At 37.3% G+C, this 14,576-nt stretch overlaps 1 protein-coding gene across 2 annotated transcripts in view; it reads right to left on the reverse strand.

The window, feature by feature from the left end:
* NPAS3 (neuronal PAS domain protein 3) overlaps window positions 1-14,576 on the reverse strand; it is a 588,621-nt gene that overhangs the window by 403,957 nt on the left and 170,088 nt on the right. For both annotated transcript variants that reach the window (XM_071746155.1, XM_071746154.1), the window contains one exon: window positions 10,474-10,718. In XM_071746155.1, the coding sequence (XP_071602256.1) occupies window positions 10,474-10,718 (245 nt within the window). The remainder of the gene's footprint in view (window positions 1-10,473; window positions 10,719-14,576) is intronic.

The following is a 14,576-nucleotide window of genomic DNA, read 5'->3' on the forward strand; positions in this document are numbered from 1 at the left end:
TCAAAGACAACAGTTACAGAAATTAAGCTGCGTTGATGTTGTGGTCAAACTTTGGTCAGACTGTGGTTATACTTGCGTTTTATAAAGATGTAAAAACAGTACAGTTTGGTTTTTAAAATTGCTGGTTCTACCTTTAGTATCTAAATCTCACTCTGTTGACCGCAGGTATCTAAAATAGCTACGACATTAAAATAGAATTATTATTAAATCCAAATACTTCAAACTTCACTTCCAGGGCCCTCACTACTAGTTACTCCAAATACTGGGACAGTCACTTTGGAAAAGACTAACAAATTCATAACTGCAAATACATGAGATGGGAAATGAAGACTTAGCCTTCCTATTAAAGTAAATAAATAAATAAACAAATTGTGTATTTTCTTTCACTTCATACAAAATGTTTTGAGTCATAATTTTTTACTTGTAATACAGAATGATGTAACTCTTGCTAAAACAAATATTATAAATCTCATTCTTTTACACTGCTTTTCTCTAATATCTACTCCCAATAAGGACATGGCTCCCTGTGTGGGGTTTTTTTGTTGGTTCGGGGTTTTTTTTGAGGCCTCTTCTACATACACTATCAGTTGGTTATTTCTCCAGCCCTTTATACAGATGTATTTATTACCTCAATGATAGGCTCAAAGTCTAAAAAGAGCATTCAACTGAAGACATACAGCAGAAAGTCAGATGATCCAGAAAACCAATAAACTACATTAAAAGAAGAAACAAAGGCTAAGCTCTATTGAGTTGAGCAGGACCTTGAGTATGTCTTTACATTCTCTGCTCAGTTGAGGGGTCTAAAGTATGATAGCTATGCTGAAACTGTTAAATCAAACCACCATCCAGTTCCTCGACTGCTTTAATTTGCAAAATGGGGCACTACAACACATCAAGCTTTACCAAGGATCTGTGTCCAGAAAACCATCTTCATAGAAAAGACACTTTACTTCTGTTCAGAAAAGGACAAAGAAAAAGACAAACAGAACTTCTACCAGACATTGCAGTCTACAGATAGTAACAGCCTTTTCTCATTTTACATATCAAAAACTACAGCAATGATTGCTTTTTGTCTGTTTCTGATTACTAAAAGCAAAAAAGCAGAACAAGCGCTTTTGGCACATGGGATTTATTGCACATCTGTAATTGGCTAACCCCATCATCTGTGTTATTTGAAAAACTTATGTAGACTGCAAATATAATTCAAAATATTCATGCTTCTAAAAAAGACCACTTGGAGATAACCCATGCAACTTAAAACATGAATGTAAAAATCATATGGAAACATTATTTTAAGACCTTCTGGAAAAGCGGACTGTTGTGGCTTTGGCATTTACAAAGAAATTTATACCAGATAAAAATCTGTGTTATTATATAATTACAAGAAATTAACTTGTGTTGAATTTGAAAGTTTTCCACGACCTAAACATCGTGGTGAAGGCTGGAGCCAATCCTACCATCGATACCCTTCTTCTCCTGGCACCTCTGCAAGTCTATAGCCCAACTTCTTGCCAAAACCATCAGTATTCTCCATCATTAATTACAATGAAAACAACCACCATCTTTAGCTGGAATGAGGAAGAGATGTTCCCAGCTTAGGAGTGAATTATGAATGCCACAGCGAGGATTACTGTGCACAGAAAGGCAACGACATTGAAGGAAGAAAGAATTAAAGAGCTTAAATTTTTGTTTGTTTGTTTCTTTTACCTATTAACATCCTTCATCTGGTTGCTTTAATTACCAAGAGGGCATTAGGATGGCAAAAAAAACCAGAAAACAATACTACAAGATGAGAATCAAAACTGGGAGTACAAGAGGAAAGCATATTTCAAATTCAGTGTTCCAAGTAAGGTCTCTCAAAAAGCAAAAAAAACAACCCCCAAAAAAATGAAAAAAACAAAACAAAAAACCCCAAGCAACAACAACAAAAAAAATCACACAAAAAACCACGCACACAAAAATAAAAAAAACAAAACAAAAAAACAACTAATGGCTAAGTAAATGTACTTAAAGAACATAATGATAACAATGTAGTGCAAAAAATAACCAAGTCAGTGTAATAATAGCACAAGAAGAGGAAGTGAACTTCAGTGTAACAGAATGGAAATACAGTAGTGACAAAGTGTGAGAAAAGATCCTAAAGCAAACTTTTCTTTTTCCTTACTCTTAAAAACACTTACTGTTTCGTTATTTTCCTATTTAATTGTTAAGTTGTAAGGTGGAGTTCTAGCAATAAACAACTCTTCCAGGGACTGACATCTGATTGACAACATTTTAGAAAGAGTATTAATTTTTTACCAGCAGTAAATGTTTTGTGTCTCCACAGAAGTGATGGATAGAACTTTTTACGATACCAATAAAGGACCATGCGAAACTACATCATTCTATCATTTCTGCTAGCAGCACTGAAAGGATCAGGTGGTTCTTTTTAATGCCTTTGTTCATGAAGAGAAAAAAAAAAAAAAAAAAAAAAAAAGACGAGTTGAACTTGAAATGCAAAATGCTTTTCCCATCATTTCTGTTCTGCATTACAAGAAAACAAAACCTTTCAAAGCCTTGTAGCAAAATTAGGTACAAAGCCACAACCAGTAGCCTGGAGTTTAAGACAACAAATGTAATAATAATACTAACAATAAGAATAAAAATTACTACTATTATTATTTACATTTCATTATACTGAAATTTTAGATTTGATTTACTAAACTGAACAGATCAATCTCTATGATTGGAACTTCACTGTAATTTGCAATTTTTCAGTAGGCACTTATGCCACATTTACTCTGAGTTTGTTGATGACCATACCCCAAGTAGTTCAGAAAACCACAGAAATTCCTTTCTCAATAGCAGCTTTCACTTCAATCTGCTTTCCAAGATCAGTTAATACAGTTAATGCATTTAACTTGGTTCAGTCAATATAAAAGTTCCTCCAGTATTTCAGAAACCTGTAATTCTTCCACACTAGAAAATCCAATGCTTTATACTAATACTTCAGTATACAATTCATCTACCATTAACTGGACTTGCAGTTTCAGAGAATATAGCTTCCTTTTCATTTATCCATGTTTGTTGAAAAAATATACAATCTCCCTTGTATCCCTTGTATATTGGGAATTCTCCCAATATTTTGCCTACAAGTGCTTTAAGGCTAACTCATTATTGCAAACTTCACAAGACCACCACTGCAAAGAATGGATAATACTGAAAAATCTATTAGGCTGGTATCAGAGGTAAGCACATCCTTGTCTGAAGAATACATAAAAGACAATTTATTCAACAGTTTGGAATATCTGAGAAACACTGTAAGCTGGGATTCATGAAATAATGGCCAAGAATTTCAGAGTCCCTTGTTTGAACACTGTCAGGTAACCCATTGAAGCACCCACGGCTAGGCAAACACCAGTGGATGTTACTGAGGGGTTACCCCACTCTGTTTGGAAGATCTGATTTTCTTGTCACATCTAAGAATTGTACCCTTTTGTTTTTATAGTACTTCTAAAGTTTGATTCAGATACTAAAGAAAGATTTCTTGTTTCTCCAGCAAGAAAGATTGAGATAGCATTCACTATGTACAGGTATTACTCAAACACAGAGCAGGCAGCTCTTGGGGCTTCGTGCTTGGGACCCAAGCATTTGGATTCCATGGGCAAAATGATTTTGCATGAGGAGCTCAAGATAAAAATAATGAGGAATGAACAAGAGAAAAAAAAAAAAAAAAACAAGAAGAGGTAAGATTCTCATTTTGATCAGAAGATATGATATGGAGTCACAGAATCATACACGCATTTAGGTTGGAGAAGACCTTTAAGATCATCAAGTCCAGCTGTCAACATAAACTTAACAGTCCATTAAACTATGAGAACTGACAGCAGACTTCTCCCAAAGTTTTTGTATTGTTTATGACTATGATTGCATACGTTCCCTAAACGCTGCCATCAACAGTAAGCTGAACAGTAAAGACCTGTAGAATGGCTTCTGTACAGGTAGGCACTTACAGAAACCTTCACCAAGCTCTCCTGCCCTTGCTGCATCAGTAGAAACTTTACTACACCTTAATGCTAATGAGTCAGAATTCTTCCCATAAAACCAAATTTTCTTATTTTTTCTTAATGTCTCTGCTTGTCTTTGTCAACTTTCTGCACCTCAGACATTCCAGTTTATCCTAACTTCTATATATTCCCAAAGTTTTACATATATACACAGCCATATTTTTTGTATTATTGATTGCACTTTCATTCTGAAAAAGTTTTGATTTTCATGTGCACAGGAAACCCTTATTTGATTTTTTTTTTCCTTTAAGAGTCCTACTCAACTTTTATTCTAATTTCTGCCTCAACATTGTTCCTCAAAACCAACTTCTCACTTAAGTTTCCCCTTTTGGCAATTAGGGCCTCAAAAGCACAAAGTATATTGGTTGGCACCCTCCTCCATTTAGAGAGATTGAAAGCAATCAGGCCATGATCACTTGTCACTAGGCAACCACCAACTCCAAGTCCAGTATTCAATTCAGCTTATCTATCACAATGAGATTCAAACTGAGCTACTTCATTTTGGGTTCCCTATCCTTCATGCTAGAAAATCATCAATAATTCCCACAAAGAATACTAATGTTTTACCTCCAACAGTCTGAAACTTTCAGTACTCATTTCCTACATTCAAACATCTAAACAACACTATCTTTTTCTTTTATAGGTCAATGACTAAGCTATCTACTCTTATGGCTGCACTGCCCTATGGCCACATAAACAGGTTTACAATGGATAGACACGATGTTTACAATCAGTGTTTGATATTGGTACACAGTCAGACCACTTTATAGTGGCCTACACATAAACAGGAATCAGATTCTCTAAGAAAAATGCTTGCAAGATAGGAAGAGGTAAATTACAGGGCTGTCAAGAATTCTCCAGCACAAGAGCAGAGGTTCCACACAAAGCGAGATGGCCAGGTTCAGAGATCCTTTTCATAACAAGCAATACTACCAATACATCTGTGCTCTTCTCTGCTCATCTGATTGACCTTTTCATGTGTAACATTGAAAAACCATGTTTTACATCAGAAACAGAGGAAGAAAGTAACTCTTATTTGTTGCCCCTGTAGATGGATTCCATTAGATAGGATTGTATGGTGGTTTAGGAGAGAAAGACTTGCACTATCAGCCTTCTGCTCAGAAGACAACACTCAGTTTAAAATATAAAAGGCTAACAACAGGTCATGTTATTTAAAGAATTTCTACAATGAGATAAATCAGAAAAGAACTGTTTATTTATCTCTTAAAACTGCATACATATTCAGCATAAAATTTATTATAAAAAGGTATTTAAATTAATGAAAGTAATCCCACTTGACATTTGGGATAACAATTATCATACTTTCCAATTACCATTATTGGTTATTTTGTTTCACAGTGAAGTCAAATAATTTCCTCAGTCCAAAGTTCTATAGTATGATAAGATATTGAGTTCATTTTCAAGTAACCTATACTTAAATGTTTATTTTATGTTGAGAATGGGTCCATTGATAAACATGTGTAATTTTGCTTTAAAGCATTATTTTTCTTCTATCAAAACAATTTATTTCTTTACCAATGGAGAATGAAATAACATTGAATGCTTTATTGCAAACAACATGTCAGAATCCTATTTAGTTGCATTGGACCAAAACAACTTGGAGTAGAAAAATTTCAGTTCACCACAAATACTCTCAGCAGCATCTGATTTTTTTCATACTGACTTGAGAACACACATGTATGCAACTACTGAACTGTGAACTTTTCACTCTTCAGCTGGAATCTCTCATTCACTTCTCTTACAGTAGAAGATAGTTTGATTATCTTACTTATCTAACATCAAATGTAAAGCTAAAACACCAAAAAACCCCGAAAAAAACAAAAAAGAAACTTGTGATAAGTCCACTTAGAAATTGAGATTGTGAATAAACTCACAATTAGTTTTCTCATTCAAAGTCATGCCCAAAGTTGTCATACATACTCTAGTTGCCATAGATCATGTCATTCAGCAGGAAATTATACATATAGCCTTGCACAAACATTTGTATCTCCAAAGACAGAAATCAAAACTTCTTCAACTAAAAAAGTAGGAAAAGCTAATAATTATTTGTTGCCAGCATGGCAAATTTCCAGAACAAGGGTTTGCAAAATTATGTAGAGGCTACTGGGTTTGATTGCTCCTTCAAAAGAAGGAGAAATGGTGCAAACACCGCCATTATGAACTCTGTTCTAAGGAAGTCATGAGCCTTCTTTCTACAGTGACAATGAAAAGGGACACTGGCCCTGAGTCAGGACCAGTACCCTAAAGAATGTCCATAAAGTACATACACGGTATGACTTCACATCAGCCAAAACCATTCAACACACCAGAGTACTTCATGATGGCCCACGCTACTCCTCTCCCTTTCTTCACTTGAACAGAAAACAGTACAGCTTAGTAAAAACACCTATGGCATAATGAGAAAGAGCATAAAAAGCTGAATGATGTTTGAACACTTTCAGCAATAGTTTGTGCTAAAAATGTATTTTTTAAAAATTGCAATCAATTATTTGAGGACGATACTCCAGAATACAAAGGTTACCCCAAGAACAACAAATTTCTCAGAAAAGGACTAGAGGGCCTTGTAATGGATCAGGCAATCAGAACCCACAAGAGGACTTCAGGTCTCATGCCAAGTAAAGCACCACTTACTGGCAGAACATGCAGTTCCACCACTGCAAATATACTTCCATTCCCACACTGGAACTTTCAGAAAACTCTTCTCTGAGTGCAAAAAATTCAGTAGCAGCTAATTCACTGTTCTCTTCACATAACCCTTAAATACTGGGAGTCAAAGACTTTTAAAGGGATGAAATCAGGGAAAAAATAGTAACGTGATTCATAATGTATTTGATGTAGCATGCAAAGTATAACAATTTTATTTCTAATGGTTCTAAATAATTTTTGTTTGTTTTCTGTCGTATGGGAATTATGCCCTGGTCTTTTAGAAATTAAATTTTTAAACTCATCTGCTGCAAGTTGCATGTATGTGTGTGTGTGTTTCCAAGGACTAATACTTCCTATGTACGGAAAACCTTAGACAATGTATCCAAATAAATTGACTGAAGTCTGCTGTATTAGGAGATGGAAAATTTATCCATTTTTAGCAAATGTCAAATCATTGGCTATTGCTTTTAGGATTAATAAAAGATGTAATGGTTTCTAGATAGCCTCTAAATAAAGATTACTTTCAATGGAGAAATGATTTACCAATAGTCACCACAATGAGATTTCTTTAAAGGTTACAATCATCAGTTATTTAGTTGAAACGCTGCTGAGAATGCCCGGTCATTTCTTGAATAATGCATAATGTTCATTGTAGATTTGATCTGTATTATAACAATACAGATATTTCTAAAATAATGGAGAAAACTACCTGCTACTTTCCAATTGCTCAAGATATTTCCATCACATAATTGGCTCTGAAAATATTATATGGAGTTACCCGAGTGTTCATTTACAAGCACAACTTGTAGTGATCACTACACAATAAGCACAAGAAAACAAACTCAGCAGCCTGTAGAGACTTTTAAGAAATGCTGTGATAAATACAGGGCAGAGTGAAGGACATCCACAGAATCACAGGATTGTCACAAGTTGGAGGGGGCCTCTGGAGATCATCCAGTCCAACTCTCCCACTAAAGCAGGATCACCTAGGGCACATTACACAGGGCTGCATCCAGGTGGGTTTTAATTATCTCTAGAGAAGGGGATTCCACAACCTCCCTGGGCAGACTGTTCCAGCACCTTGTAACCCTCATAGTAAAAAAGTTTCTCATGTTTAAATGGAACTTCCTACGTTCCAGCTTAGGCACGTTGTCCCTTGTTCTGTCACTGGGAACTACTGAGAAGAGTCCAACTCCATCTTCTTTGCACCCACCCTTTAGATACTAAATTGAAATTATTAAATTGCTATACAATACTGATGGATGCATGTAAAACTAAGCGTTGAAATATAATTACTAACATGAGCAGACCAACACATTTGGGGGAAGAAAAAAAAAAAAAGAAAAAGCAGTTTCGCACATGATGTAAATTCCTGTCATATAATTTTCAAAATACCCTTAAGCCTATTCACAAAATGGCTTGGGCACACACAAAATATAATGTCTAATGTTTTATTGTAGGATTGTTAACCACACCCCACATGAAGCTGCAAGTTATTTATGGAAGCTTGTTTATCCATATAAAGTTCTTCAAGGGCATCAAAAAGCTACCCTAATAACTGAAAATTTATTTCTTTTGTTGTAATTTCATGAATGTTTCATCAAAATATGTTTACAGGTTTCTATGTAAGGAGAATCAGTAAAATAACAAAATATAACTTTCTATGCAGTTAAACATACTTCTGAGGAACTGTTATATAATGAAGCACTGTTTCACCAACCTTTATTTTTATGTACTGACATATAAATAATAGAATTCTACTTATTATAAGCTAAGTACTCAGAGGGGAGAGGAAAAAAAAAAAACATTTCCAGCTTCCCCACAACCCTTACATCAAAAGAAATATGAAGCACATCAAGAGATGGGGGGAGGAACAGGATTATTATATAAGGCAAGCTGAAAAGTTATTAAACTTTTACCTAGCTTCTTCATAGGAAGAAATGCACTGATCTAGGCCAGACTACTTAAGCTGCTGCCTAAGAATAAGGTTTTCTTCTCCCTTAAAATTGTTCTCCTCATTAGCATCTTTGCACAAAATGGAAGCTTCACTGCTCACGTATATATTCCACAAGAGAATAATGAAAAATAGTTCCCAGATACTCTGAAAACAAATAGAGATCTGCAGAGCTTTTTCATAATACAGGAAAGCTTGTAAAAGCACTGTATGTCTTTTAGCTACAGGAATTTGGGGAAGAATTATTTAACAGAAGGATCATAGATCATACAGCTGAGTCCACTTTGCATCCACCTTGAAACACTGTTTAATTGCCTGAGAATAAACTCTCATCCTGAAAAAACAGGGAACATTTTGATATTATATTCGGGGCCTGATAAACTTTGCTATACTCGTGATCTGGATGGTGCAATTTTTTTTTTCTCCATGCACATTACGTATAATGTGGCAGATAATATAAATGAAATACAAGAAATGACACAAATATGTCCAGCTACTAAAATCATCAGCCCAAAAGTCCATTGGTGTCTCTATGTTCATCTCTGTCCACTGAAAATTATAACTTTCCTAAACTAATATTACTTCTTTTAAACAGAAGAGCACGTAAAAGCCCTTTGGATCATCAATACCAGTAATGCTACACAAGCACCATCCTCCTCCTCTCGCCACCTTCATAAAACATATGCATAAACCTGAGATCAGTACCTAAAATAAAACACTGTAGTTTTCTGTGCTGTCAAAACCAAGACAACCACAATCCCCAGATTTTGGTGAGTTTGAATTCTGTTAATTCAACTTGCTCCCTAATTTAAAATACTTATAAGACAGCAAGATACATAAGTAGCATGAATAAGAAATAAAAAATTTTACAATTGTATTTACACAAGTCATTGGAAACACTATTTAGGACCAATAAGGACACAGCCTCTCAAATTACCATCTGATTCCTCCATTACATGACTTTCATGGAAACTCATGTCTAAACCATCAGATTTTGGCTCAAAAGTCAACCTAATGTCTACATGCATTACATGATGATAAAAAAAAATCCTAGTGTAGCAAGACGAACCTGTTTTAGGGCACGGCGCTCCAAGGTCCAACCAGGTGTTCCAGGAGAAACTCAAGAATAGTGCTCTGAGTCTAATGCTCTCAGGGCTGAGCAGCCTGAATCGGTGCTACTGCTCCAAAAGTGGCCTCCCCTCTGGCTTCCTCAGGTGTGAGCTTTATTGGCCCCCTAATCCTGCTCATGGGCAGTGGGGGCCCGCCCTAATCAGGCACAGGTGGGCTTAACACAAGCTCATGCCCACTACCTGGCAATTAGTGCCACCTGGTTGCCTCATTTCACTACATCCTAGCCCTTGAACTGAAGCTTTAAAAATTTGGATGTGATGCCCTCAAACTTCAGAAATACATGATGCTGCCTTTAAGGTTGAGCCAAAGAAGTAAGAGATTGAGTCCTCAAATCAAGGAATTATGTTATGCTCCTCTCAAATGAATCCTTATGCAAGATACTAAAACAAAGCAACACAGTAATTTCTAAATAACTTTACACAATTTAGTCTATACCAGCTTACAGCTATAAAAGTTAAATCACAGATTTGTTGTTAAAATTAAAAATATATAAAATAAGAGGTTTATTTCACCTTCACATGTTGTCTTTCTCATGCAGACCTCAGATTTCCACATTTGTATCCCTTTAAAGGATTTGATATGCAGGGAAAGAAGAAAGGATGATGGTAAACATTTCAATTTAGAGGTTACTATAGGCTGCCATGTTCCATACTATACAACATATTTACTCCATACCTTTTACTGACGTATTAGGTGGAGGTCCTTCCATTCTCAAGTTCCACGGAGGATCACCTTGATTAGCAAAGTCCCTCATTTTCAGATAGCTAATTGTAAGTCGGATGATGGATGCCTTGTCAAGCTGGCTGGTAATGGCTGCAGGCAGTGGCAACAACTTTGCCAACTCATAGAATTCAAAATTTTCCTTTCCCCGGCGAGAGCGAGCAGCATCTCGGGACTTTTCCTTCCTCAAAGCTTGTAAACTGAAAGAAAATAGACAAAGTAGGACATTCATCAATATTAGTGTTCTGTCAGATTTAACCAATTTGCTTTTTCACTGCTAGTCTTTTAGACAAATTACGTTTTCAAAATGCTGTTGTGTATGGCTATACAGACTTCAGGATATATTTAAGAATACTCCAGTCCTTGAAATGATAAAAATTGAGTTTCAGTGGTAGTCAACATATTCCATAACTACTCTTAACTCACTTCAGCCGCTTTCTTCTTAGCCTACCTTCTCCTTTTCTGCTGCCAGTCAAGAAAAGATCCCAGTGAATGCTGTGTACACATGGTGTTTATCTGCATAGGTGTCACTGCTTCTCTTGACCCACAGTAACCCAATTACATCTAAAATTGTGCCAAATTCTGACCCTAGAGAAAAGGAGGTTAAAAGCAGATGACTAAAGATGTGCCACCTCTGACAGGGGCTGCAGGGCAGACAAGATGACCAACAGCTTGCATGGTAGCTTCTGAACCACAGAAGTTTAAGTCTGGTCTAATAACATAAACCTTCCCAGATTTCATGGAGCTGCTTTTTATGAGATGTTCACCCAACCTTGCTTTGGGAACAGCAATCTTTAAAGAGGGGTGAGCAAGCAGTTCATGCAGTTATGTCCTTTACATTTCTGACTGTGATTCTTTACCACATACACAGACTGACAACTTTTTGGTCAGAACAGACCTTCTGCTCCTCAGTGAGCAGGGGGAAATGCCAGACATCTGTCTAGTCCTGTTGTGTCCATGTATCACCTGCTACCACCCCCATGCAACACCTAGATCTTCTGATCTGTTCTTGAAAATTAAAAGTTTCATCAGTTGGTTTTGATAAATAATAATACAGCTTTGCAAAGGCAAAGTGATTCATTTTTTTTGGTTGCAGAGTTTGGGGCAAAGTACACAGTAAACTGTCCAGAAGATTAGTAGTCAATGTGTAGATAAGATAGGAAACAGATATTGTCCCTTGTTTTTAATAAGAGGTTAAAGTTGTTTGTTTATAGTGTTTTTTTGAGACAGAACAGACTGTTCAACTCAGGATAAGTTTGACCATAGCTCAACTTCTTGGTGCACAGAGGTTGATGCTGATGCTCAGGTTGGTGTCTGCCAGTCACTGTGTAAGGTGTGTGGAAACTGTTCCTAGCTCTCACAAAGACTCTTTCCTTTACTTCATTTGCTTACTTATTAATTTGATGGAGTTACAGCCACAATGCCATTAACTAATCACTGGTTTACAACAGAGCTAGAATTCAGACACAGTATAATGCAACAGCAAGTGCTTCTCTCAAGCTTCCACAACTCTTCCTGAAACCCTGGATTTGCTCAACAATAAAACCCAAGGTGGCCAGATCTAAAAAAGCAGATATGAAGTAGCACAGTAAAATTCAGGCACATAGATTAATACCATTATTCTGAAACCTCTATTTACCTACCTTTCTAAATTGTAAATAAACTACAGAGGTGCTCTTCCTTCAGTATTCTTAACCAGCTGCATTTTCATGCGTTTTCACCTGTCTCAGACTTGAAAGGGCCCAAATTAGATGGTTCTTAAAACACAGATCCCTCCATCACAATACTCTGAGAATGCTAAACTACATTCCCTACACAATCCTATACTAATAGCAATTATATTTCTAAAAAATAGCCTGGCTAAGAAATAGGGATGGTGAGATAAAGATATGGAAGTGTTATGTCCTTAGCTACAGGTAAAGAAATACTATCCTACTGAATCAGACACTAAATCACATACTTGTCTTTATGAATTCTATATAGACCACTAGCAGCTAGATTTGCATATTGTATTAAAAGGACAAAATTCCCTGAAAATAAAATTTCACAGTGCTTGTTTCAGATGGATCTCTGTCCAATTTCAAACTTTAAATATCTACCAAAGATGTGTAAAATCTCTCAAAAGGTGCATTACATACAGCTGGTAGAAATATTCTGTGTATTCACAGAAATCTGGAAGCTACAGCTCTGTGAGGTGTGAACTGCCCAATTAATTCCAGTGAAGTAAGATACCCTGTACAAGTTCAATACCTGCAACAGTAACATAAGGGAGAAGCAGGTGTCTCTGCTCAACTGCTTGCAAGTGAAAATCAGAGATGGCCTTTAATACTTGTCATCACCCTTCTCCTTCTCCAGAAGCCAAGTCTGAAGATCTCAAGTCCCTGGCATGAAGTTTGAGGAACCTAGAAGAGCTAAGATTCTAGACATGTTGCAAATGTTGCACTAAGAGGTTCATATCTTCTTGCCAGTCAATTATAACCCTTTGTAAGAAGGGGTCTTTCTGGAGATCCCTAGTAACATAAATCAGAAACAACACAGATCTCAGCAACATCTGAAATTGAAAATAGTTCGAAACTGGATGGTGAAAGAATATTCCTTATCTGAATCCACAGTTTACAAGTCATGTACAGGGATGAGGAGATTGCTGAAATGAATAATATATTGCAATGTAAACTTACATAATGCATCACTGAATCACCAATAGTTTGCAATGGAAGTCAGTTTTGGGCTAGCTGTGTAAGTAAACAGCATCCTTTGAAAGTCACCTATGTGAATTCAAACTTTTACAGTAAAAAAATTCCAAAGTACAAGATATGGGGAGATCATATAATAGACATACAAAAGCAACTCCTGAGAAACAATATTATCAATAACAAGCTTTTCCTCCCACCCATTTGGTATATTGTCACTTGTGGAAGCTTCACCAAGGCAAAGAGTTTGTAAATTGCAGCACTCTCGGCAACAGTGCATTAAGTAAAGTTTAGTAGCAGTATCTGTCAAAACTTACACACAAGACCTAATTTCTACTTTACACCAGCCAAATACATTGGGAGCATCAGATACTACAGTTATGCTGGTACAACATATCCCTAATTTAGGAGTAATGATTTCCTCAGCCAAATGGAGAAATTCATTAGATATCATAGAATCACAGAATCATAGAATTAGCCGGGTTGGAAGGGACCTCAGAGATCATCAAGTCCAACCCTTGACCCACCAGTGCGCTTGCTAGACCATGGCACTGAGTGCCACATCCAGTCTCTTTTTAAATGTCTCCTGGGACGGAGAATCTACCACCTCACCAGGCAGTCCATTCCATTGCCTGATCACCCTCTCCGTAAAGAAATTCTTTCTAATATCTAACCTAAATCTTCCCTGGCACAACTTGAGACTGTGTCCTCTTGTCTTGTTGAAAGTCGTCTGGGAAAAGAGACCAACTCCCACCTCGCTACAACCTCCTTTCAGGTAGTTGTAGAGAGTGATGAGGTCTCCCCTGAGCCTCCTCTTCTCCAGGCTGAACAGGCCCAGCTCTCTCAGCCTCTCTTCATAGGGCCTGTGCTCGAGTCCCTTCACCAGCTGGGTTGCCCTCCTTTGGACCTGTTCCAGGACCTCGATATCCTTCCTAAACTGAGGGGCCCAGAACTGGACACAGTACTCGAGATGTGGCCTCACCAGCGCTGAGTACAGGGGCAGAATCACTTCCTTGGACCTGCTGGCTACGCTGTTTCTGATACAGGCCAGGATGCCATTGGCCTTCTTGGCTACCTGGGCACACTGCTGGCTCATGTTCAGCTTCTTGTCAATCCAGACTCCCAGGTCCCTTTCTGCCTGGCTGCTCTTCAGCCACTCTGTGCCCAGCCTGTAGGGCTGCGTGGGGTTGTTGTGGCCAAAGTGCAGGACCCAGCACTTGGCCGTGTTGAACCTCATCCCGTTGGAATCAGCCCAGCTCTCCAGTCTGTCCAGGTCCCTCTGCAGAGCCCTCCTGCCTTCCGGCTGGTCCACACTTCCTCCCAGCTTGGTGTTGTCTGCGAATTTGCTGATGATGGACTCAATCCCCT

This window comes from Heliangelus exortis, chromosome 5, assembly GCF_036169615.1.
Source record: "Heliangelus exortis chromosome 5, bHelExo1.hap1, whole genome shotgun sequence".
In the NCBI taxonomy this organism is placed as follows: Eukaryota; Metazoa; Chordata; class Aves; order Apodiformes; family Trochilidae; genus Heliangelus; species Heliangelus exortis.